Source organism: Bolinopsis microptera, chromosome 12 (genome assembly GCF_026151205.1).
Source record: "Bolinopsis microptera isolate Bmic1 chromosome 12, MBARI_Bmic_1.0, whole genome shotgun sequence".
NCBI lineage: Eukaryota > Metazoa > Ctenophora > Tentaculata > Lobata > Bolinopsidae > Bolinopsis > Bolinopsis microptera.
In genome coordinates, this window is record NC_087083.1 from 3868547 (window position 1) to 3894353 (window position 25807).

Here is a 25807-nt window from a genome sequence, read left to right on the forward strand (position 1 = left end):
AATTTGAAGTTTGATGTAAGGTGTAATATTCTACTTCTTATTTAGGATGGATTTTGATGTAAGGTGTAATATTCTACTTCTTATTTAGGATGGATTTTGAAGTGGAGCTGAAAGGAGGCGCACCCTGGGGGTTCAGGATTCAGGGGGGCCGGGAGTTCCACAGCCCCATCAGAATCAACTTTGTGAGTATGGCAACTAGACGTGCTTACTTCAGTTATATATACATTTATATACAGTTATATATACATGTATATATTTATAAACTAATTACAACACTACAAATCTATTACATTTATTGAGTATTATGTATCGTGATGGAAATATTTTAAGCGGTAAAAGCCTGTCCAAACTCTGGCTCCATAATATGAAGATTTTGTTTTAACTTGTATGAAAAGCATTTATATCATAGGTATAAGATAACATATAATAGATATAATCCCACCCAGTTGAAATCAGGAGGTAAGGCGAGCAGTAGCAAGGCACTGAGGGTACTGTAACCCACTCCCTTATATGGTAGTGTTACTATGGTAACATAACCTTATATGGTACTGTAACCCACTCCCTCAGTTGAAACCAGGAGGTAAGGCGAGCAGCAGCAAGGCTCTGAGGGTACTGTAACCCACTCCCTTATATGGTAGTGTTACTATGGTAACATAACCTTATATGGTACTGTAACCCTCCACCTCAGTTGAAACCAGGAGGTAAGGCGAGCAGCAGCAAGGCACTGAGGGTGGGAGACACTGTGACCCTGATAAACACGAGCCCTACTCTCAACATGACACACACTCAGGCTGAACAGGCTATCAAGCGGGCTGGAACTTGTCTTAGTCTCACTGTTCACAGGTAGATTGTAGGGGCTTTACTTTTATTGTTAATTTTATTGTTAATTTTATTATTCATTCTATTACATTTATTATTAATTTTATTACATTTATTATTATTCTATTACATTTATTATTATTCTATTACTTTCATAACTTTTATCATTAGTTTAATCTTAATTTCTTCATAAACAACTAAAATACATTTAATCGTCGTATCTTTGAGTTCCTTCTTTACGTTTAATCTCTGGGATATATTGCACTAAACACAGGGAGACATGAATATTCACATGTTGAAACACAAAGATTGTACCAATGTGTTAAATCCAATAGCTCACAGTAGCTACCTGTACGCAGTTAAACTGTTGCAGTTTGCTCTATTTACCTTGACTTTGCTAAGAAAGTTACTACTATTATGTACTTCTACACAAAGATTATACCAAGATGTAGTAATATAGTTAGTCGCGATTGCAGCTCCTGTGTGATTATAAGCTTATTGTGATTCAGTAAAATATACCGATTACTCTTTAGTCACATTCTAGAAAATAACCATTTAAAGCAGACAAGACAATAAACCCTGTTTCTCTGGCTCTACATTTCCTTGTTCAAATCACCTCTTATCTGAATTATGCAACCTGTACTTTGCAATGTAGCTTCATTCTTTATCAGTATTTGGTTATACTACGTGCAAATAAAATCTAGGGCTTGGTTGGAAGGAATGTAAAATATTTATGTTGTAGGTGGATAAATTTTAGGAGCAAATACTTCGGTCTTCGCACCTCCTCTGTCTGTTTATAGGTTTTAATATTGAATAGCATAACATGTTTAAAGTAAGAGCAGGATTATTAACTTATTTATATATAATTAAGTTAATAAATAAGTTATATATATATGTTTATAACATTATTTTACTCTTCTTTACTCTTTACTCTTCTTTGCTCAGTAGCAGTTTATTTATTTATATAATGATATAACATATATAGCAATAACTCTAAAAGTATAGCAATAACTCTAAAAGTATAGCAATAAATCTAAAAGTATAGCAATAACTCTAAAAGTATAGCAATAACTCTAAAAGTATAACAATAACTCTAAAAGTATAGCAATAACTCTAAAAGTATAGCAATAACTCTAAAAGTATAGCAATAACTCTAAACGTATAGCAATAACTCTAAACGTATAGCAATAACTCTAAAAGTGTTTCTTAGTCTAGGGAGTAGCTAAGGATCCATTGGATCTATGCGATCTCCTCAGTCGACTCAGCCGAATGATAGGAAACTTAATTGAGGGTTAAATGAGGAGGGGTACCTGTTAAAAGTTCAAGAAACTTCCTAGGATACCCCTTCAGTGCATACTGTAAACATAGTGCTATTAAAGTATTAACTTTTACTATTCTTTCAGGAAGGAAATGCCCTCGATCGCTTCTAAACCACCCACTCTCGAAAAAACAGAAAGGTTTGCGCTTAAAATATTAACTTCAATCTGTGATTAATTTTATAATAAACAATCTTAAATATCCCTTCCTTATATATGACCCCCCGACCCCCCCCCCCCCCCAATAATTTCTTGCTGATTTGTGAATCTTGCTCAAATGTCAGAAAAAAACTTGTTTCTTAAATTTAGTGGAAACCCTGTTACCAATGTGTGATAATCAGGGACTCTCACTCTTCCTCGAGTATTATTCAATACCTCATCAGTCACTTCCTGCGTTGTATTACAGTATAAGGCTCATTCATGATATTACAATTCTCGCTAAATATCCTAATTAATGGCGAGAAACTTTATATTTAAGTTCACACAAGTTAACTTAACACTAAATTAAGTTTCTTAATGAAACTCTGCGCTTTTGGAGGAGGTATCGGAGCGAGATTGATACGGCCCCTAAGAATGAGGACTTGTGGAATTCTTGTTTGAGGAAGTTTTGAAGCTTGATATTATGAAACTATCTGCACTATAGTTTTACTTGATGGTCTCGCTGAAGTCTACAGGCACACTTGACGTTATTGTACAGTGTTGATTACATAATATGAACAACCAGTTAGTCATGTAATGGCTTACGAAACTGGAGAAGTTTGTTATAAGAGCTGTAATACAATTATACAGGTAGCCGTGTTTTTAATCACGGATCAATTCCACCAGAACACGTGCAGTACAGTGTACAGTGTACAGTGTACAGTGTACAGTGTACAGTGTACAGTGTACAGTGTACAGTGTACAGTGTACAGTGTACAGTGTACAGTGTACAGTGTACAGTGTACAGTGTACAGTGTACAGTGTACAGTGTACAGTGTACAGTGTACAGTGTACAGTGTACAGTGTACAGTGTACAGTGTACAGTGTACAGTGTACAGTGTACAGTGTACAGTTGCAGTGTACAATGTACACTGTACTGTGGTTTAATAACATTTGATGTTAAACCCGGTTTACACTAGATTAAAGGTTTAATATTATGCGAACCACATCTTAATATTATGTTACATTAACGTGATATTTGTCATGTACATGTAGTATGTTTAAAATTAAAACGTAATTCCAGAGAAATGAACTTGTTGCTGCTCAGTCCCACGAGTATGTATGTGCTGCGTCTAATGAACAGTGTGGACTGTGGGTATTAAAGAAATGCACGTGTTCTTGAATGGTATGGAAGATATCTAATTAAGAATATCCACGTGCTCCGTTGTAGAAACTTGTAGGTTGCAATCTCATTCTGATTTAGATACATTCCTACACGTTGCAAAAATGCTCTTTTCCTCATAATCTTACAGTAGTGGAATCTTAAAATGAATAGCTTAAATTATAATTTAGCATACAAATATCTCGACATTATTATTCGTGTGTACGCACTGATTAGCAATGTTGGTCACGTGACATAAAGTATAAAAGTACAGTTCTTTAAATAGCACATTTTTCGCACGTGGAAATATTTGCGCGGCGTCAATTACCTGCAGTCCGTATCTTTCCCAAAATAATCTGCCTTAACTTTAGTCCAAGTAACTGATACAAGATGATGAGCCTCACACAAATTCCATATGTTAAAATCACTTTCAGTAACTCTGCCCTTAAATATCATCTTATCTCTATTCTCTATAAAGCATTACTGAAAATATGTGCATTATTACTGAAAACATGTGCATTATTATTGAAAATGTGTGCCGGCCCGTCGCGTAGGAAGACTTATCTTCCTTGATTATTAATTTCATTTAAAAAAAACACACTAAAAATATTCAAAATATTTGGTCAAATTTTTAGAATATTTAACTAATTTTTCAGATGGTCGCAGGTTGAGTTATCGACCAATCAGAGAGCTGTATTCTAGTCACGTGGTACAAACCAACCAATCAGAGAGCTGTATCCTAGTCACGTGACACAAACCAGCCAATCAGAGAGCTGTATTATCTGGTTGAGTTAGCGTGTCAAAATAGAGTGGTTAAAGTTGCTTATCAGCAGTTATATAATGAGTCCCGTAAATACCACGCTCCACCGTATCTTTTGTGGGTCATTAATTAGCTAATTAACTAATTAACGAGCCTAATTAATTAGAGATTATTGGGAACTGTGAATGTTTTAGATGGTGAGGGATTTGTTTGAGTATTATACAGTCAGCAAACAAAACAAATAACTTTAGATCAGAGACTCCCCATTAAGTACATGTTGGTGACGAACCATATTGCGGTTAGCTGTGGGAATTACTTGTATAATCTGAACGCTCATGTTCCAATTGCATGCCTGGATAATTTCGTAATGGTGGAAAGGGTTATGCTATTTTCGATAAACATTTTTAACTTTCACCGTCAAAATATTGCAAGATTGTTTTGCCACTGTCCTTAAGTAAAATTAATTGTGGGAGGTGGGCAAGGTGCTCACAATATTCAACTCATCAAATTATCTTCCTTTACCTTTTAACCAATCAGAGAGCTGTATTCCAGTCACGTGACATAGACCGACCAATCAGAGAACTGTATTATAATCACGTGACATGAACTATCGAATGAGCGTGCAGATAGAAAGCTGCTTGTTCCACCAAGCAGCCCAGATATTACCGAGTGTATAATAATAGTTGTGATGAGTCGGTCACGTGAATAAAATACAGCTCTCTTATCGGCTGGTTTGTGTCACGTGAATAAAATACAGTTCTCTGATTGGCTGGTTTGTGTCACGTGAATAAAATACAGCTCCCTGATTGGTCAGTGTTGTGAGCCCTGGTTGAGTGATTGGTAATGTGCTTGACAGGTATCTTCATGCTTACTTCTCATCTCCTCCCGTAGTGTACAGTAGTATCATATATAATATATATACGTAGTGTACAGAAGTATTATATATTATATAATATTACGTACATCTGGTAAAGTCCTTTAATAAAACATGGGTCTGCCTTATGAAATAGGCAGGTTTTACAAACGATATGTACACGGGTTTCCAATTTACATATTATGAAATAGGAAACAACAGATCACAGAATTAATGAGTGGCGAAGAATTTGATTTTTAGAAAACTTATTTTTAGCTTGTAGGACATCTGAAACGTTGTTTACAATGTGGCAGAATGCCAGAATAATACATACCTTCACATACCATACATACCATCACATACCATCACATACCATCACATACCATCACATACCATCACATACCATCACATACCATCACATACCATTACATACCATCACATACCATCACATACCATTACATACCATCACATACCATCACATACCATCACATACCATATATTAGTTAATACATACTATTAGTTATTACATATCTAAAGTAGGCTGGTTCATGTCATATAAAGCACTTAAATCTCGTATCACTATGTGACAGTATCGTTCCTACTCGACTAAACTGAGGTTATTATGATTTTGAGAATATTTCGCAGGAATGCAAACTATTTAAAATGCTCCTTCAGCAATCTATTTAAAATATCTGCATGCAAAGTTAGTAAACATCTGAGATATTGTACGTTCTGAGACAAGACACAGATACAACATGGCTAACCTGAGTGCTATTAGTTACACTGCGAGTGGTGCTCGCCGCTCGGTCTGATATCGTGCTAAATGTAAAACTTGTTTCCATGTGAAATGTACAGGAACACCACGTGACCGGTGATTGTAAAACACTTGTGTTCCTCCTTCACACAAGAAGGCAGGTCTCTACTCTCTCCTTCACACAAGAAGGCAGGTCTCTACTCTCTCCTTCACACAAGAAGGCAGGTCTCTACTCTCTCCTTCACACAAGAAGGCAGGTCTCTACTCTCTCCTTCACACAAGAAGGCAGGTCTCTACTCTCTCCTTCACACAAGAAGGCAGGTCTCTACTCTCTCCTTCACACAAGAAGGCAGGTCTCTACTCTTTCCTTCACACAAGAAGGCAGGTCTCTACTCTCTCCTTCACACAAGAAGGCAGGTCTCTACTCTCTCCTTCACACAAGAAGGCAGGTCTCTACTCTCTCCTTCACACAAGAAGGCAGGTCTCTACTCTCTCCTTCACACAAGAAGGCAGGTCTCTACTCTTTCCTTCACACAAGAAGGCAGGTCTCTACTCTCTCCTTCACACAAGAAGGCATGTCTCTACTCTCTCCTTCACACAAGAAGGCAGGTCTCTACTCTCTCCTTCACACAAGAAGGCAGGTCTCTACTCTCTCCTTCACACAAGAAGGCAGGTCTCTACTCTCTCCTTCACACAAGAAGGCAGGTCTCTACTCTCTCCTTCACACAAGAAGGCAGGTCTCTACTCTCTCCTTCACACAAGAAGGCAGGTCTCTACTCTCTCCTTCACACAAGAAGGCAGGTCTCTACTCTCTCCTTCACACAAGAAGGCAGGTCTCTACTCTCTCCTTCACACAAGAAGGCAGGTCTCTACTCTTTCCTTCACACAAGAAGGCAGGTCTCTACTCTCTCCTTCACACAAGAAGGCAGGTCTCTACTCTCTCCTTCACACAAGAAGGTAGGTCTCTACTCTCTCCTTCACACAAGAAGACAGGTCTCTACTCTCTCCTTCACACAAGAAGGCAGGTCTCTACTCTCTCCTTCACACAAGAAGGCAGGTCTCTACTCTCTCCTTCACACAAGAAGGCAGGTCTCTACTCTCTCCTTCACACAAGAAGGCAGGTCTCTACTCTCTCCTCCACACAAGAAGGCAGGTCTCTACTCTCTCCTTCACACAAGAAGGCAGGTCTCTACTCTCTCCTTCACACAAGAAGGCAGGTCTCTACTCTCTCCTTCGCACAAGAAGGCAGGTCTCTACTCTCTCCTTCACACAAGAAGGCAGGTCTCTACTCTCTCCTTCACACAAGAAGGCAGGTCTCTACTCTCTCCTTCACACAAGAAGGCAGGTCTCTACTCTCTCCTTCACACAAGAAGGCAGGTCTCTACTCTCTCCTTCACACAAGAAGGCAGGTCTCTACTCTCTCCTTCACACAAGAAGGCAGGTCTCTACTCTCTCCTTCACACAAGAAGGCAGGTCTCTACTCTCTCCTTCACACAAGAAGGCAGGTCTCTACTCTCTCCTTCACACAAGAAGGCAGGTCTCTACTCTCTCCTTCACACAAGAAGGCAGGTCTCTACTCTCTCCTTCACACAAGAAGGCAGGTCTCTACTCTCTCCTTCACACAAGAAGACAGGTCTCTACTCTCTCCTTCACACAAGAAGGCAGGTCTCTACTCTCTCCTTCACACAAGAAGGCAGGTCTCTACTCTCTCCTTCACACAAGAAGGCAGGTCTCTACTCTCTCCTTCGCACAAGAAGGCAGGTCTCTACTCTCTCCTTCACACAAGAAGGCAGGTCTCTACTCTCTCCTTCACACAAGAAGGCAGGTCTCTACTCTCTCCTTCACACAAGAAGGCAGGTCTCTACTCTCTCCTTCACACAAGAAGGCAGGTCTCTACTCTCTCCTGCAAGTGAGGTGCTTATCTCCTTTTCAGTAACCCTAAGCCACTCTGTACCGAGACACTATACTAGCTGTAGGGGGTTAGTCCTATGAGCTAGAGGGTGTGTATCACCAGCCGCAGCTGTACCAAATCACAGCTTGGTAACTGGCCGACTTGCATCCGACCGGATTTGAACCTGGGTCTTCTGCTTGGGTAAACTAGTAACTAGTTTCCTTCGGGACTAGTTACTAGTTACTACCAGTAGTACTAGAATGTTCATTTTGCAGCTTGGTCTCCCTTCTGTCAAATAACTCACTACCATATTAGGTATAATCGCTTCCTTAACTCCGGGTCAATATCTGTGATATGCAGGAAACAGAAACAGCTACAGAAACAGCTACAGAACAATATTAAATATTAGTAACCCAGATCCAGGGGCGAGGGGCTGGGGGGGGGGCGGGCACAGCCCCCCGGAAAAATTTTGAGAAATAGGGTGTTTTAGACAACATTTGGCATTAAAGAGATTTGTAGGACAGCAATAAACTGGGATTGAAAAGAATAAAGTACTCACGTAAATTTGGTAAATTCACAACAGCAATCTGCATTCTCCAATCAGAATTTACGACTTACTCAGGCCTCATCGTCTTAAGATTTTGACATGCTGAAGTCAATTGCCTGCCGTTTAAACAGTACAGACTGCAGTCATAAACACAGCCCAGTTACCAGGCGACCATGGGGACTAGGCCTAGGGGGCGTATTTTTTCCTGGGGTTCAATTTTTCCGGGGACTGCAGCCCCCTGCCCCCCCCTGGCTACGTGCCTGTTATACAGCCGAACACCTGTATTTATGTAGCTTTAACAGAGAATATGTAAGTACTAGTGTAACTCGTGCCTGCGGCCGGGACTTCACTATCGCAGATGAAATACAAAAGTATAAACCCGCCTATTATATCCGAAAACACACATTAAATTTTCGTAGTTAAAACGGTGCGAAAGTATGAACTCGCTCTGTCCAAACACACCGCAATTTAATTCTGAGTGCCCCTCATATATCTTATAGTAATATTTGATAGCCAATCTTGACGTTTATGACTGCCAAATTACATAATTATATCGCAAATCTGTTATGAGGGAGAGAGAGCGAGAGTGGGAGAGAGGGAGAGTACGTGAGACACTTTAATGTCACATTTGGGTCACAAAATGATCAATTAAACCACTTACCACCGGCCGATTTAAAAAACCTTCATCATTTAACTTCGTCAGAGTTTTGTCGGCACTATACCGGAAAAAACCAGCCCCGGAACTCTTACCGTTTTCTTGATTAAGCCGTTCGGAAAATACACGCGAATGAACACACATCTTGAGATTATTATTATAAATTTACTCAGTACTCATTGTATAATGTTCAATGTACAATGTACAATGTACAATGTACAATGTACAATGTGCACCTCTACTGACAGGGAAGCTGTCAGCTTTGAGAATTAAAGAATTGAGGATATACCGGGAAAGACAGATGATGCAAGCTCTTAGCCCAATTAGTAAAGTGGGTGGTAATTATCGGTGATCAATGTTCCATCAATCTGACTGCAACATTTGTGTTAATAGCACAAACCCCATTTGTTAATAGCTGAGAACAGTTTGTTAACTAACATATCTGGTGAACTTATCTGACTCGTTACAAACCGATAGTTGACTTGTCTCGTTATGTGAGTAGGCCCGACCAGAAGATTGGTTAGTTGTTCTGTTGTTATGTTGTTATGTTATTATGTACAATGTACAATGTACACCTCTACTAAACTACCAATCTGACTGCAACATTAACCCCTACTTCTTCAGGATCAGCGAAGATAACTCAGAAGCAAGTAAGTACAGAGAAATAGTCGTGATATTAGGTAAAATAAAAATAGTCGTAATATCACAAATAGTTGTGATATTAGGTAAAATATTAGAAGTGTATTTATTGCGCGCAAGTGGTCCCTTTTTTTGGGGGGTTCATAGCACGTGCCCTTTTTTGGTAAAATTGGAAAAGTACTCTGGTACCACACTACTGTACCAATGGTGAAGTATAGCTAGAGGAGAGTGAAAATATTACTACACTAGTGTAACACTGTAACCACTGCCTATTATCATGAACTCAGTGCACACAACTAAACTATAAACTTTAAAATTCACATGTTATGTGGCCCACTAAAATATCACACTAAAATATCACACATTTCTTCACTACGGCCTATGAACAGTCCTTACAGTACAAGATATAGATACCGTATAAGTGTGGAACAAGCAGGCGTGGTCATAACGTCTGTATCTCATTATCAAGTTGCGATATTATCTACTTGCTGAGTGTATATCTAGATATTATCTACTTGTTGGGTGTATATCTAGACATTATCTACTTGTTGGGTGTATATCTAGATATTATCTACTTGTTGGGTGTATATCTAGACATTATCTACTTGTTGAGTGTATATCTAGATATTATCTACTTGTTGGGTGTATATCTAGATATTATCTACTTGTTGAGTGTATATCTAGATATTATCTACTTGTTGGGTGTATATCTAGATATTATCTACTTGCTGAGTGTATATCTAGATATTATCTACTTGTTGAGTGTATATCTAGATATTATCTACTTGTTGAGTGTATATCTAGATATTATCTACTTGTTGGGTGTATATAAAATTATATGTCACTAATCCACTTGCTAAAATATGCTCTGTAATAGTCAGATATTTCAGATAAGACACGTAAGTGCCCTTATTTTTTAATATATCAGACAACTACAACCTGGCCCACTATAGAGTATATAATATAGATGTTAAATAATATAATATAGATGTTACATAATATAATATTGTAACTTATGTTGTGGGTGTTGTCCTCTGCTAAAAGTACTCAATTGGAAGCCGAGAATGAATGGCCGGGTTGTTCGACCTAGCCCCTCGTTTTACTTTGTGTTACTGGTGTGCTATTGTTTGTAACATCTTTACCATATCAGTCTATCTGACTACTAAACTTTATATTATAATGATAGTCGTAACTTGAAATATCCAACTTTGTAAACTCTATACACATTTTGTGAACAAAAGAGCTCAATCATCACGTTTATCCAACCGTGAAAATAAAAATAACATTATTCACTACAAAAAACATTTTACATTACACAATGTAAATATTCTAATGACTATGAATATTATATTATCCTCCGTAATAATTAGAGCTAGGCTGGATTAAGCGCGTCAATTTACTGGGATTAAGTGAGTACGTGGTTCAATAAATAAGCTGAAAAAGGCGGGAAAGTTTGGGAAAAAGGCGGGAAAGTTGATAAGCACTACATGCTTGTTGATAGTGGTCAGTGAGTGTAAGGAGAGGGTTACAGAGAGTAAAACCTCACTTGCTCGTAGCTACTAGTTATTTGTTAGACAGGGTACTGATAATAAAATCTAGCTAGCTGAGTAGATATTTGTTTATTTGATTTTATCAGCAAACTTCCTTATGTTCAAATTATTCAAATTATTCGTTTCGTTCATATTATATGTTATGTGTTCATATTATGCTAAATAAACATTAGTGTAGACAGTTCCAAGTGGAGTGTAGAGAATTTCTTCTGAGAAAATGTTTTGTCATTTGTGACTCGAGTGCGAGTAAAACTGTAAAACTAACATAAAAAGTGTCAATATTTGTAAAAAGGAAAGTAAAAATGAGAGTAAAAAGGGAGTGTAAAAAGGGAGTGTAAAAACACAACCTCCTCACGACGTGTACCACATTATAGTAGGTTCCTTTCCTGAAGTTTATTTTAAAAGAGAGTTTAAATGACACTGTTACTTCTCAGAATCTCACCTTCTCTCTTTCTCAGTAACTCTGTAGTAAATATGTGAAATATGTGGACATGTTGTACTTTAAACATTCAGTAACTAGATAATAATAAGGTAATAAACAATGATAAGTGGTCTAGAATATGTCATTGGTGGAATTCGGTATTAGGGTAAACTAAGATGTAACGGAATGCTTGGATGATTCCGGTTTTTGCGATGTTTTTTAATGGCGAGGTGGAAGAGGGAGATTGTGGAAAGGGATATAAGTCTAAAATCTCATATCAATATATTATATTTAATGTGTAGTCTGTAGTATTAGCATTATTAGATCTGTTATTCTCATATACAAGCAAGGTTCGACCGGGATCCCGGCTTAATCCCGGTAAAAAGTCAAGTTGATTTCTAAGTTTTCCGGCGGGAGGCTCAGTCTGCTATCCCTCTTACAATGTTTTTCGCCATCTTGAAAGCCCTTTCACTTGCTACTGAGAAAGGAGGTGGACACAGATAGATCCACATAAGCTGGTTTAGAGTGTGATTTTTCCGCCAGAACTCCAGTGGATTACGTCTCTCGGGCTCCAGCTTGTCCTTCAAATATCTGGTAACCTCGTCCCTTACCACGTTGTTCAGAGATCCGGGCCCGTCTGAAATAATGCGTAGAAGTTGGTCAGTTGGTTCCAAGTCGCTGCATCATCATCAATATCTCTGACTGAGTCGTCAGTATCACTGTTTCTTCCCTTCACAAAATCACTGTCCGCACTGATTCTTGTACTCTTTCTTTGTCGGAAGCCCACCTCTCTCTTAGACTTGGAGATCAGGAACTCTTTGGCGGCTTGAGATTGCCTTGTAGGTAAATAGAGTCGCTCTGATAAACCACAACAACAAATACAAGTACAAGAGTACGGCTAATTGGACTCCAACAGATTCGGATAACCAAATACCAGTAGTATGTTTTACGCTAATATATAAAATAAAATGTAGAATAGTCTAGAAATCCAATAAACTGATCAACCAACTTGCTGGCATAGCACATTGTTTAAATACTGCACCTAACGCCATCATTGATTATACATTATAAGATCAAAGAATATTGAAAGTAACATTTTTGCTTAATCCTGGTCCTGGTCTTATTCCCGGTCCCGGCTTAATCCAGGTCGATCCTTGTACATGTTTTTGCAGAATTACACAATTGTTTTTGTTTATATAATATTGTTTACACACAAACTACTCACATACCCTACTACCCTAGGTAAAAACACTCACAATAACAATACAGTATAAGGTTTTTTTAATGCTGTACCACGTGACCAGCTGTTTTGAAAATGAAGATGAAGAAAGAGTTCTGGTATGCAGAATATTCATTGCCACATAGTAACATTACTAAACTAAACGTTGTTATTCCCAAGCAAACTTGGGCCTCTGCCAAGGAGCACTATTCTCATATTTAATGAGTGTTTTAAGATTCTTGCTATAAATGGCTACAGCTAACACTATTAATGCTAAGTACCAAACAACAAGTGGGAGGTGGATCGTTGGTACCAGGATACAAGGATACAAGGATACAAGGATACAAGGATACAAAAGTGATAATTACTTTATTGAGTACACAATAGTTGTAATTCTGAAATAATTTAAGTTACACAATTCTAATTATTTACAAGTGTGTAGGGATAATTTAGAAATGTTATATAATGCTAGTTTTAGAAAAATAGATAAATCGAGTTTGTATGGTTCAATCTTATTTTAAGGTCCTATAGCATTATGCACTTGCCAGTATTTGAGTGGAAATCTGGGCTCTTATAGTAGGCTGTATAATTTTCGTTCACAGAGAGAATTGAATGGATTGCTCTTGCTGTGGCAGTGAGTGTGGTAGGATCTAGAGTTTTGTTGGAGAGCAAACCGACTAGGTCAGTAATGTTTAGGGGATGGAAATTGAATTTTTCCCTAACTGAGGAGTAGAGCAAACAGTCAATCAATACGTGACTTTCGTCCTCAATAGGCTTGAGCCCTTTGCGGAAAAAGCAGTAGGTGCACCAACGTTCTTCTCTTGGTACAAGGGGGGTTTCGTATCTGCCCCTTTCGATGTAGAGGTTGTGGCAGCTGATACGAAACCTTGTCAGACTTTTTCGAACATCCGGTATTTTGATAATTCGTAGGTATGCCTCTGGTTCGAAATCATGTTTAATTAAGTTATAGAATTCTAGTTTTGGCGAGGAGGCCTTGGCAGCTTTCCAGGTATTCACGAATTCTTCCCTCATGTTATGACTGATTTGGGTGGAGAGCTTAGATTTTGAGGAAGATGAGGGGGTGAAGTTGTATTTGGTGAGAAGCTTTGAGATGTTGGTATACCAAGGAAGTCCCAACATGATTTGTTCGTGAAATGCAGCACAGAGTAGTTCGTTTTCAGTGTTTTCAAGGCGACTATAGTAATCTATTGCAAGTTTGCAGGCTTCAAAGAATAGAGGGTGGCGCCCGCTTTCGCCCCAGCAACCTATATTTGATGCTTTTGAATGTACAGACAAAGACCACTTGATAAACTTTAGGTGGAACTTTTCATAGTGGTCTTGTGCAATGTACTTCAAGGTATGCTGGGGGTTGGCTTTGTCATCTATTTTTGAAAGGTATCTCATGGTTTTTGAGTGGGGGCATAAGACTTGACAGCCATAAAGCAGGATTGGTTTTATTAAGGAGTCAAATAGAATATTAAGGGCACGGTGTGAGAGGGCATCCTTAACTATTTTGCCTTTGAGGCCATAGAGAGCACGGAGAGCCTTGGCCCTCAGCTCAGTATTTGCTGCTGTAAACGATCCATTTCTGTGGAATATTATGCCAAGATAGCAGTATTTATCGGTGTGCTGGATGGGCTGACCTCCCAATGTGAATGTTTCATAGGACTGCTTTCGTTTGGGAGGGCTGAATATTACAATCTTAGTTTTCTTAATATTTACTTCAAGGCCCATGGAGTTACAGAAATCAAATAGAATGTTGATATTGACTTGCAAGGCCTCGGGACTTAGAGCAAGAAGGACAAGATCGTCAGCCCACAGCAGATGTGATATCAGAACGTCAGCAAGAACTGGATAGTCACCAACAGATTTCAGGAGAGATGAAAAGTCATTAATGTAGATTTTAAAGAGGTCTGGCGATAGGGGGTCATTAAATCGATTTAACACCGCAATTCCAGTCGCAAGCCTGGGACCACTACTAGCATAGTCACAACATCTACAAAGCTACCATATAGCCTGACTGACAATTTTCTCGACTGACTGACAATGTTTCTTCTTTTTTTCCCCATTTAGAATACAAAGATTAGTACATTTTAGCTTATGATTAATATTATATTTTTACCTATAGTTTACTTAGATTAGATTTGTTAGTAATCTTTATCCAATCAGAACAAAGTAAATAACTCTCATTAACCAATCGGGTTATAGTGTTAGAATTAACATACTCAAAATATGCATCAAATAATTAAGAAAAATAAGAGCGTAAAATAATGCCCATCCCAGTTGTCAACAATTCGAGACGCGCCTTTCTGTAATCTGTATGTTTTACATTCGGTAGGTTTTACAACAGTTTTACATTGTAGTGTTGTAGAGAGGTGTTGTCTAAGCTATTTAGGTGAACATTTGTAGATGTAAAATAAGGAGGTGAGATATATTGTGTACCAGTATCACACACTGTACGTTACACTGTGAATACTTTAGGAAGCACTGTTAATTATACTGAAAACCTGATTAAAAGCAATTAGCTCACTCATTACACACCCGACATATTTAGTTTATAGATACTTTACACGTTTATAGTTAATATCCTGGGAGTACATTTTAGTTATAAAAAGTAAAACAGTTGGTTGTTATATTTTACTACTTCACAACAAGCCGCTTCTCGTTAGTTACTCAGTTATTTAATAAGTAAGAAAGTAGAAATGTAGCCGATACTAAATCTGATCACGTGTTGACCACGTGTTGACCACGTGTTGACCACGTGTTGACCACGTGTTATTGCAATATTAATTAGTTACTTCCCTTACCGTCTAGCAAAGCAGTTAGTAAACAGGGTGAAGTGTTATTCTACACAAGTGTAACAGGGAGGCGTAATTGTTAGTAAGTAACCATAGTAACCATAGTAACCAGTGTTATTCTACACAAGTGTAACAGGGAGGAGTAATTTTTAGTAAGTAACCATAGTAACCACAGTAACCATAGTAACCAGTGTTATTCTACACAAGTGTAACAGGGAGGAGTAATTTTTAGTAAGTAACCATAGTAACCACAGTAACCATAGTAACCAGTGTTATTCTACACAAGTGTAACAGGGAGGAGTAATTTTTAGTAAGTAACCATAGTAACCACAGTAACCATAGTAACCAGTGTTATTCTACACAAGTGTAACAGGGAGGAGTAATTTTTAGTAAGTAACCATAGTAACCACAGTAACCATAGTAACCAGTGTTATTCTACACAAGTGTAACAGGGAGGAGTAATTTTTAGTAAGTAACCATAGTAACCACAGTAACCATAGTAACCAGTGTTATTCTACACAAGTGTAACAGGGAGGAGTAATTTTTAGTAAGTAACCATAGTAACCACAGTAACCATAGTAACCAGTGTTATTCTACACAAGTGTACAGGGAGGAGTGATTTTTAGTAAGTAACCATAGTAACCACAGTAACCATAGTAACCACAGTAACCATAGTAACCAGTGTTATTCACATAGACTCCCCAACAGTGAAGGTTCCTACTTCTATTACTCCTACTACTACTACTTCTATTCTGCCTTATAGATAAAATCTCTTATAACCAGTGGTATTCTCTTATCTTATCTTATCTAACTAAGGGTGTAATGAGTGTAATCAGTGTATATCATTAGTAGGTAGTTTATATCAAGGTTATTGATATACTATCTCATCTACAGTAAATAAAAAACCAAGGAACTAAATATTTGAAGACTTGATGAATGGTATTGTAGAAGTGAGGGCTGGTCAGAAGCACTATTTTGAGTGTGAATACCTGCAAGAAGCACTATTTATTAGGACCAAAATGACCGACTCTGTCTAAGCTAAGAATGGTTAAGAAACCGTCGGAATGTCACTAAAAAGTGTCTAACTGTAATTGATAGCGAACAGTTTAGCATAGTTTAACCAGCTACTCTGCTGAGCAGTGCCTGGTTTGCCGTTTGAGTGCAGTAATTCCGATTATTTGGAACCGCCTAATGCCAGTAACTGACTAATGAGTCTTTGATGTTATCACGGATAAAATAGTATCTGCTGCCAAATTCTTGTCCACACAATAAAAACTGTTCCTGTTCCATTACTGTAAAGGTCGCTCGTTGTCGAGGAGTTAAGGTGCTCTAGTAAATAGTGGTATATGGTGGTATATGTGGTAAATGTGGTAAATGTGGTAAATGTGGTAAATGTGGTAAATGTGGTAAATGTGGTAAATGTGGTAAATGTGGTAAATGTGGTAAATGTGGTAAATGTGGTAAATGTGGTAAATGTGGTAAATGTGGTAATAGCCGTCTGTATCCAATGTATGGTGTGTAAAAAAGTTATCCATATGGTAATCTTCAAACGTTTACATAGATAACAAGCATATACTATCTAGTATAACGATAATGTCTTTCTCTATATTTTGTGACAGACGATAATTTGTGATAGCGGCTTCGAGTGCGCGCGGCGCTGCAGTATTAAGTGGAACGCGCGAATCATTTTTTATGAAATAAGTGTTAAAGGTGAAACCACTCACTGTAGTGGAATTCATTTTAATTCAATCCTTAAATATCCGATAACCGTGTATTTACTGTCGTTATAAATTTAAAATTAGTGCAATAAATTATAATTATTGCAGGTGAAAACGTTGCTGCAGTTAGAGCAAGGACACTCAGTAGTGCTAGCTCCACTCGATTGGTGGAAACATCGGTGAGTCACGAGTCAGGAAACATGGACATTTTGCCGCCTTTATTTCATATCTGGAATACTCATCGATATAAATTTCACGAAACACACCAACTTAATAAAAACCATATAATTATTCTGCTTCCTCGAATTATCCTACTTTTCCAGTTACCACTCAAAGAAAAGAACCCAGACTGGTACAAGTCAATGTTAAAGAACTTCACTTCGGCAGAACAGACAGAGAATCAGAAAGTACCTGTTGTACTCAAGAAAGCGTCCGTTTATGAACAGTAAGTTGATAAAACGGGAAAATTAGTTAATAAGTCGTTTGTTCCGGATGAAATGGTTATCGCGCGACGTTATTAGTGTAGCTAATGTGTACAGAGTTCGGGTTGATGCTGGAAAATTCTTTACGTGTCCAAATAGATGTTAAAGAGACATTGATTTGTTGATTGTTTTGTCCAGCCAATAAATCCTGGAGTAAAAAACATTGAGTTTACTTTGCATTCAGATTCCAAACCAGGCTGGCAATTCTCTTTCCTTCCATTAGATAATGCACATTATTTATTGTGCAGAAATCATTATTGCACATTAATGGCCCTGAATAAAATGGAATTATCCAACTCGCAACATAAATAAATCCCTCCAATCTCCTTGTTATCCAGATCTGGCTGAATATCGGTTATTGGTAAATGTATACCAGAATAGTTCGCGAGGGTAGCAAATATTGTTGGTTGTCATAGAAACCGAATGCTGCCACTACCATCATGATGACGATTGTGCACCGGAGTTCTAATTTCTAACAGTAAACTGTAGCAGTAAACACTAGATTGTGTGCTGTAACTTGTAACTACAGTTTATTTATTAGCTTAATTATGTAGGATATAAACACGGGGTAGTAATATGATAATATAATAATATAATAATAATATAATAAATAATATAATAATAATAATATAATAATATATATAATAATATAAAGATATAATAATAATATAATAATAATATAATAATAATATAATAATAATATAATAATAATGTAATAATAATGTAATAATATAATCACATGATAATCAATTTACTACATAAGCGCTTAGTTGGTAGCCATCAACATAACTTGATACAGTAAAACCCCGATTCAACGCATACCACGATTTTCGACTGAAAAAACATCTTTGAGCCGCCGAATCCGCTGTGCGGGGGGGGGGGGGGGGGGGGGGGGGGGGGCAACAGGCAACGTTACGCCACTGTTGTAGTGGTGAACTATTTTAGGTCCCATGTAAAAGTGCACACTATCTTTATTTTAATTGTGCGAGTAATCATTACACTTTGCAGGGAAGTGGAGAAGATTAACCAGTACAACGCCGAACGTAGCCGCCGTAAGTTTATTAATTAATCAATTAGTTACTTTTACATTTGTTTACTATTTTATAATCAATCTATTAAAAACAAATATTAACTTTAATTAGTTGAATTAAACAGTTCTAATTTACGGTTTTCACAAACAACTGTGATTATTATAGATTACTACACCTCTCTAGTTTTATAAGTAGTTTTAACTAGTTTTACAAAATAGTTTTATCTAGTTTTATAAATAGTTTTATTTAGTTTTATAAATAGTTTTTTTTAGCTCACTCGTAGTACGTCATCATGTTGGATTGTCTATCCGAAAATTCAAAACTAAACAGCTGAAAATAGTGATTTGAGATCCAAAAGGGCAAAATTTAGTCCATTTTGTGTTGATTATATACACGATGTTTACTAAATATAAATAAATAAACATGAATGTAGAGTAATAGCTCTCCGTCCATTAAGCCTAGTGGGGACCCATACTTTCAATATTGGTGTATAGTGTATATAAGTCAATAAGTGTACATTGTATAGTGTATAGTGTACAGTGTATAGTGTATATTGTATAGTGTATAGTGTATAATGTATAGTGTATAGTGTATAGTGTATAGTGTATAGTGTATAGTGTATAGTGTACAGTATACAGTGTACAGTGTACAGTTGCAGTGTACAGTGTATAGTGTATATTGTTTAGTGTATAGTGTATAGTGTATAGTGTATATTGTATAGTGTATAGTGTATAGTGTATAGTGTACATGCTATACCCAGAGTTTGCCGTAATATCTGATTGTTATGTACCAGGATCATTAGGAATGCTAATCGCCCCACCTTGAAGCAGTGGTCTGTATTGTTTGTACACTTTTGGTTTGCTTTATAAGTCTGTACCTTTAGCTTGGGTTTTACTCTGTAACAGTTCAGTATCTAGTATTTAGTGATAGTATCTACATTCTACAGTGCTCGTAGTATCTACAATGATAGTATCTACTTACCCATGCTTTTAGTATTTCTACAATATGGTCTACGTCCTACGACTTTTACACAGCATAATACCTCATGATGTCGTTTATTTTGAATTCTCTTATCATTATTGTATATGTACTATTTGTAAAAGATTCAAATAAATAAAATCAGTGCTTGTAGTATCTACAATGACCAGCTACATTACCTCTCGTTCTCTACTCTCCATAATAAAAGATGCTTACAGTTGCTATTAATAGCCACTACCACCGTAACAGGAGGGAGCAAGGAGCTCCCTTCCTCTCATACACATAATACAGTTCATTGTATAAGGGGGATCAGCCCCCAATGTAGTTTCTTAACCGCTGTTTTTTTACTTTACCACAACTTTTTATAGTAATATATTTTCAATTTTACCACATATTTCTTATTTTTTTCTCTCTTTTAATAAACCACAGCGTTCTAACTGAAACACCATCCTCTCAAATACATTCTTCACACAACACTTGTCCTCTAGCTCCACAACACGTCATATGACGTCACAACACGTCATGTGACGTCACAACACGCAGTATAACGTCACAACTCTAGCTCCATGCACGTCCATATTATTAGCAAAACTGGTTTTAACATGGTTTTCTGGGAGAGGTATGCCAGGATTGTTGCAATGAGTTTGTTTGCCAGCAGATATCAGTAAATTACCAGCCGTACTAATTTCTCTGCTGTCTCCTGTCCTCTTATCGGAGTTGTTGACAGTTTAAACGCTCTAAATAATTTAATGGCCTTAAGTATCGGTTATTAGACGGCTCTCGCTGGTTTTTACTGGCTGATTTTTGAAGATGTGTCAGAAACACTCTCTATATGGTCTACTGAAGAGGTTAAGTTTGAAACCGGGGAAAGAGTTCTTTTAGGGTGAATAGTCACTGTCAGTGTGAAAGTGTGGTACATAGAGTGCATTTCTTCTTCGGGTTCGTCCTATGTCACATGGTGAGACGTCACGTTAATTCTACTCCACTTGATATGACGTCATAACATGTGATATGACGTCACAACACATGGTATGACGTCACAACACGTTTAATGACGTCACAACTCGTAGTATGTCGTCACAACACGTAATATGACGTCACAACACGTAGTATGACGTCACAAGGTTACAGTGTCTCAGCTCTAATGCCTTGTCCTCCTAGGTCCGAGCCGGCAGAGTCTGACGGGACGACCGCAGAAGAGCGCCCACGTGCTCGCAGTCGCGCAGTCCCACGAGCACGGTGCCCCGCTGCGTCAGTACGACGAGTTCGTTATAGACAGCTCCTCTGCAAACAATCCCCGCTCTGGCAGGACTTTTAACAGGGTGCACAGTGAGCCTGCCTTCAGATCATTCTCGTACAAACCTTCCTCCTCGGTCAGTAGTGGAGGAATAGTGTCACCTGGTCTTGTAGCAGGGTCACGTGGTGTGACGTCACGTGAGTCACGTGGTGTGACGTCACGTGAGTCACGTGACAAGAGGGAGGGTGAGGACGATGTGTTCTGTGATCCTGCAGAGAGTAGCACTGCGAGGCTTAGTGTAGTCGAGCCAAGCGAAGAATATCCACTTTTAGTTGAGGCCAGAGCACCAGAGCCAAGCGTAGCAGATCCACTTTTAGTTGAGGCCAGAGCACCAGAGCCAAGCGTAGCAGATCCACTTTTAGTTGAGGCCAGAGCACCAGAGCCAAGCGAAGCAGAAATCAGCACAGCAGAAATCAGCACAGCAGATGTAAGTGCAGCAGAAATCAGTGCAGCAGAGATCAGTGTTGACACCACGGACACTTCCTCTGCTCTATTCGAAACCCCTAGCGACGTGTCGGACGGAGAGATAGAACCAGTAAAGTACATGCTGATAACCCGGCACATTTCCGAGTCAGAGTCCGAGGGAGACCCGGACATGAGTCCGGGAGTGAGTCCGGGAGCAGACTCCGGGGTTGAGTCCAGAAATGGGATCATGGAGTCGCACGGTACCCAGATTCTCCTTACAGCCCAAGACACTCACAAGCTAGCCGAGGATATGCCTTCACTGCAGACAGCTGCTTTTATAATGTCGCCTGAGTTCGTTTAGAGGAAGCCTGTATAGCCTTGTTGGGCAAACTCTTTATGTTGAGGTGACGTCACGTAGTATGATGACGTCACGTAGTATGATGACGTCACGTAGTATGATGACGTCACGTGACGTTATTATAGACAAGTTATTGAACTGGAATGTAGAATTAATATTGAATACATTGGTGTGGGTACTGGAAGAGTGAGGACTGGTTGAGAGCTATGGTATTAGGACCTTTTGATGGGTTAAAACTGGAAAAGTTATCCTCTGATTGAAGCTTCAAATATTTAGGGCATATAACACACCATTAATAAATGTCTCACTAAATATTGCTTTTTTACTAAACATTACTGATTGATTGATAATTATGATAATTATGTTTGTATGTGATCGTTTGTGTATGATTAGGGGTACAAAAGGCGCTAATAGAGTTAATTAATATATTTCTAATATCATCAATCAATTAGCACCAACTAATTCAGAGCTCACCTTAATTACTTGATATTTGGGATGCAAAATAACAGTTCACAAACGCATTATCATTTTTTCATCATTTGAATTCTAAAATCATTTATATATGTACAGCGTTTTCTAGATTTACATTATTTAACTCACACAATTTTAACACAGTTTTGATAGCTAGCAATAGAATATAACGTAGAACTTGTTTACGCGCAGAGAGGTTTTAACACGTGCAGGGAGGTTTTAGCACGTGCACGGAGGTTTTAGCACGTGCAGGGAGGTTTTAGCACGTGCAGGGAGGTTTTAGCACGTGCAGGGAGGTTTTAGCACGTGCAGGGAGGTTTTAGCACGTGCAGGGAGGTTTTAGCACGTGCAGGGAGGTTTTAGCACGTGCAGGGAGGTTTTAGCACGTGCAGGGAGGTTTAAACACGTGCAGAGAGGTTTTAGCACGTGCAGGGAGGTTTTAACACGTGCAGGGAGGTTTTAACACGTGTAGGGAGGTTTTAACACGTGACATATGCTCGCTTTTTTGATTTGCTGATCGCACAGCCTTTGACGAGGTGATATATTTTAAAAAAACCCACGAAAGCGTGAAAAGTGGCCTACGAAGGGGGTCTGTATTGGCTGAAATCTGGTTTACTTAATGATAATACTTAATATGTGAACAATCCCTGAAGCTTCCCCTGCAGTAGACAAGTTAGCTGTTAAACAGAGTAAAACAGACTACAGTTGTGACGTCATACTGCGTACTGTGACGTCATACTGCGTACTGTGACGTCATACTGCGTACTGTGACGTCACATGACTACAGATTATATTCAGAGTCAGTAATGTGACGTATATTTTAAGGTTTTAAACATAACTATTACATTCACAACATTTTTATTTGGACTGAAGTAGACATAAAACATGTTTACTATTATACATAGCAAAGTATTATATTTCACATATTTAAAGCGATTAAAAGTTGCTTTTATTATATATAATAAATATATATAAATATAAATATATATATATATAATCACTTTTCATGTTAGCAATATCTAGTATTTAGTTACTATTGTAGCGAATAGTAATAGAAATTATCAGTCCTTAAAATCAAAGAAAGGGCTAGAATGTGGTAACTATGCTGTTACTATGTGGTTACTATGTGTTTACTATGTGGTTACTATGTGGTTACTATGTGGTTACTATGTGGTTACTATGTGTGGCGGTAAGGGAAAATGTTTAATAATTATTAATCAGTGTTTGATTAATTCCCCCAATGATTACGGTTTATGTTTCTTCAATTATGGGAAATGATGGTAAGAATGAGATTATACGACGGTATTATATATTGTTTTTAAAATCTGACCAATTCGTCGGGTTTTTCCTGCATTTCTGCGTTTTTCTAAGTTTCTACTGACAAAGTGACAAGTATTTCAAGACTTATTCATGACAACTCCGTGAGTACAAAACTATAAAAATATCTCATAGACAACGTAAATGATAAATTACCCAAAATTAAACAACTTTATCTTTCACTTTTATCGTTTACTCATACCTCATAACACCAAAATATTAATATAAAACATTCTCGATCGAGAAGTGAAGCTGTCAGAAGTATGCACATTGTTTGCAAATTATACTAAATATAAAAGCACATTGTGAAATGTAGTGTTTACTATTCACTCAATAAACACATATAATTTTCAAGAATACTTCGCTAAACCACGACAGTAAAAACCCACATATTTCTAAATTATTTCCTCCAAGGAAGTTTGAATAAAACCACGTGCTACATGTACCGGGTACCCCCAGTTGGCATGGCAACGTGTCGTTACGTGTAACACTATTCTAGCTACTCAGTAGCTACTCATTTGGTAGATTGTATGGTATATTTCTAGTATTCTAGTATTTTAGTATATATTTCTAGTATTCCCGTTGCTATAACAACTATTCCGATAGTTTCCTGTACCCTACATGTGAGTTACAGTGTTTTTATTGACTCCCCAATATCACAACTAATATTGTTATAATATGTAACTCTATTATTTTTACTAGTAAATACCTATTTACTAATAAATAATATGTAACTCTATTATTTTTACTAGTAAATACCTATTAACTAGTAAATAGGTATTTACTAGTAAATACTAGTAAATACCTATTTACTGGTAATCTTGTTTTGCTCTTATGAGTGGGTCAATCATTTATTTTTAATTGTAGTTGACTAAATGAGAGTCTCCACTCAGTGTGTTAAAACATAATTCTTTGTCAACTACAAGATCTCAGTATCAACAGAATAGCTGATATGCTAAAGAAGAATAGTTTCCCTCCTAATATTGTCAAGAAACTTATTCGAGAAACACAGAATACACTGGATAAACAAAATGCGCCTAAAAAGAACTCAAAAATAGCTTGCTTATCATTGCCTTATATAAATGAACAGACGTGTCGAAAAGTCTACTATACCCTAAGAAATCAAAACCTCTTGGATTCCACCAGGGTAACATTCACATCAGGTCAACGTCTCATGGAAGCTTTAACAAGATCTAGCCTACAGCAAACAAAATGCAATAAACAAAGTGACAGCAAATGCTACCAGTGCGATAAATCCTGCATGATCAAAAACATTTGCTACCAATTAATATGCCAAATATGTAATAAGTCCTACATTGGGGAAACTGGTAGGTTTAAAAGAAGTAGAGCCTGGGAACACTACAAATCAGTAAGGGATGGCAACAAATCTACGGCCATGGGGAAGCACTACCTAGAGGAGCATGCAGACATTTCAATGCCAAACATACCGTTTCGGTTTATAGTTCGAAAAAGATGTAAAGACTATGTGGACCGTCAATTGTGGCAGTCGGTTCTAATAAAACGTGAAAACCCAGAAATAAATACTCAATTGTCTGAGTCCGTAAATGAAGGTGATTGGATAAAATATACTTGGAAGTTAATGTAATATTGAACTTATAAACCTAGATAATTTTTGATTAATCAGTTTTATGAAGGAGCTATCTTGGTAAAATGTTTGTAGTATTATGAAGAATTGTTCACGGCTTGTTGCGGTTTGGATTCTTTTAGCCGTTATATTTTATGTTTCTTTTGGATAAATTTGTGATTGTTGTTGTGTTTCAAGATGTTATTTGTTGTTGTTATATTTCGTAGTATTAATAGATTATTTTAATAGATTATTTTAACATTGTATCTTTGCAGCTATGTAAGTTTTCAGTACGTCCTGTTTATGACAAAGGCATGTAGCCGAAACGTCGACAAAGAATTATGTTTTAACACACTGAGTGGAGACTCTCATTTAGTCAACTACAATTAAAAATAAATACCTATTTACTAGTAAATAATATGTAACTCTATTATTTTTACTAGTAAATACCTATTAACTAGTAAATACCTTGTAATAATTATTTTATAAATACCTCGTAATCAGCCTGATCGTTAGTTTAAACTGATCAATAATGACAGTAACTGACGCATTATTACCACAACTCGTAAACAAACGCTCTTACTGTTGTCGAGACAAGATTGTCACTAGTTACTAGTGCTTGTTACTTACATGTCTTAATTTA

At 37.5% G+C, this 25807-nt stretch overlaps 1 protein-coding gene across 3 annotated transcripts in view; it reads left to right on the forward strand.

Annotated features, from left to right (window-relative positions):
* Positions 1-39: 39 nt before the first annotated feature.
* Positions 40-25807, forward strand: part of LOC134823808 (golgin subfamily A member 6-like protein 25) — a 101722-nt gene continuing 75954 nt past the window's right edge. The window contains exons 1-7 of one of the 3 annotated variants that reach the window (XM_063835368.1): positions 40-182; positions 689-843; positions 2223-2276; positions 9520-9545; positions 17349-17419; positions 17564-17685; positions 18731-18774. In XM_063835368.1, coding sequence (XP_063691438.1) covers positions 90-182; positions 689-843; positions 2223-2276; positions 9520-9545; positions 17349-17419; positions 17564-17685; positions 18731-18774 — 565 coding nt within the window. In that variant the 5' untranslated portion in view covers positions 40-89. The remainder of the gene's footprint in view (positions 183-688; positions 844-2222; positions 2277-9519; positions 9546-17348; positions 17420-17563; positions 17686-18730; positions 18775-25807) is intronic. The other 2 variants (XM_063835367.1, XM_063835366.1) reach the window with 2 other exon arrangements.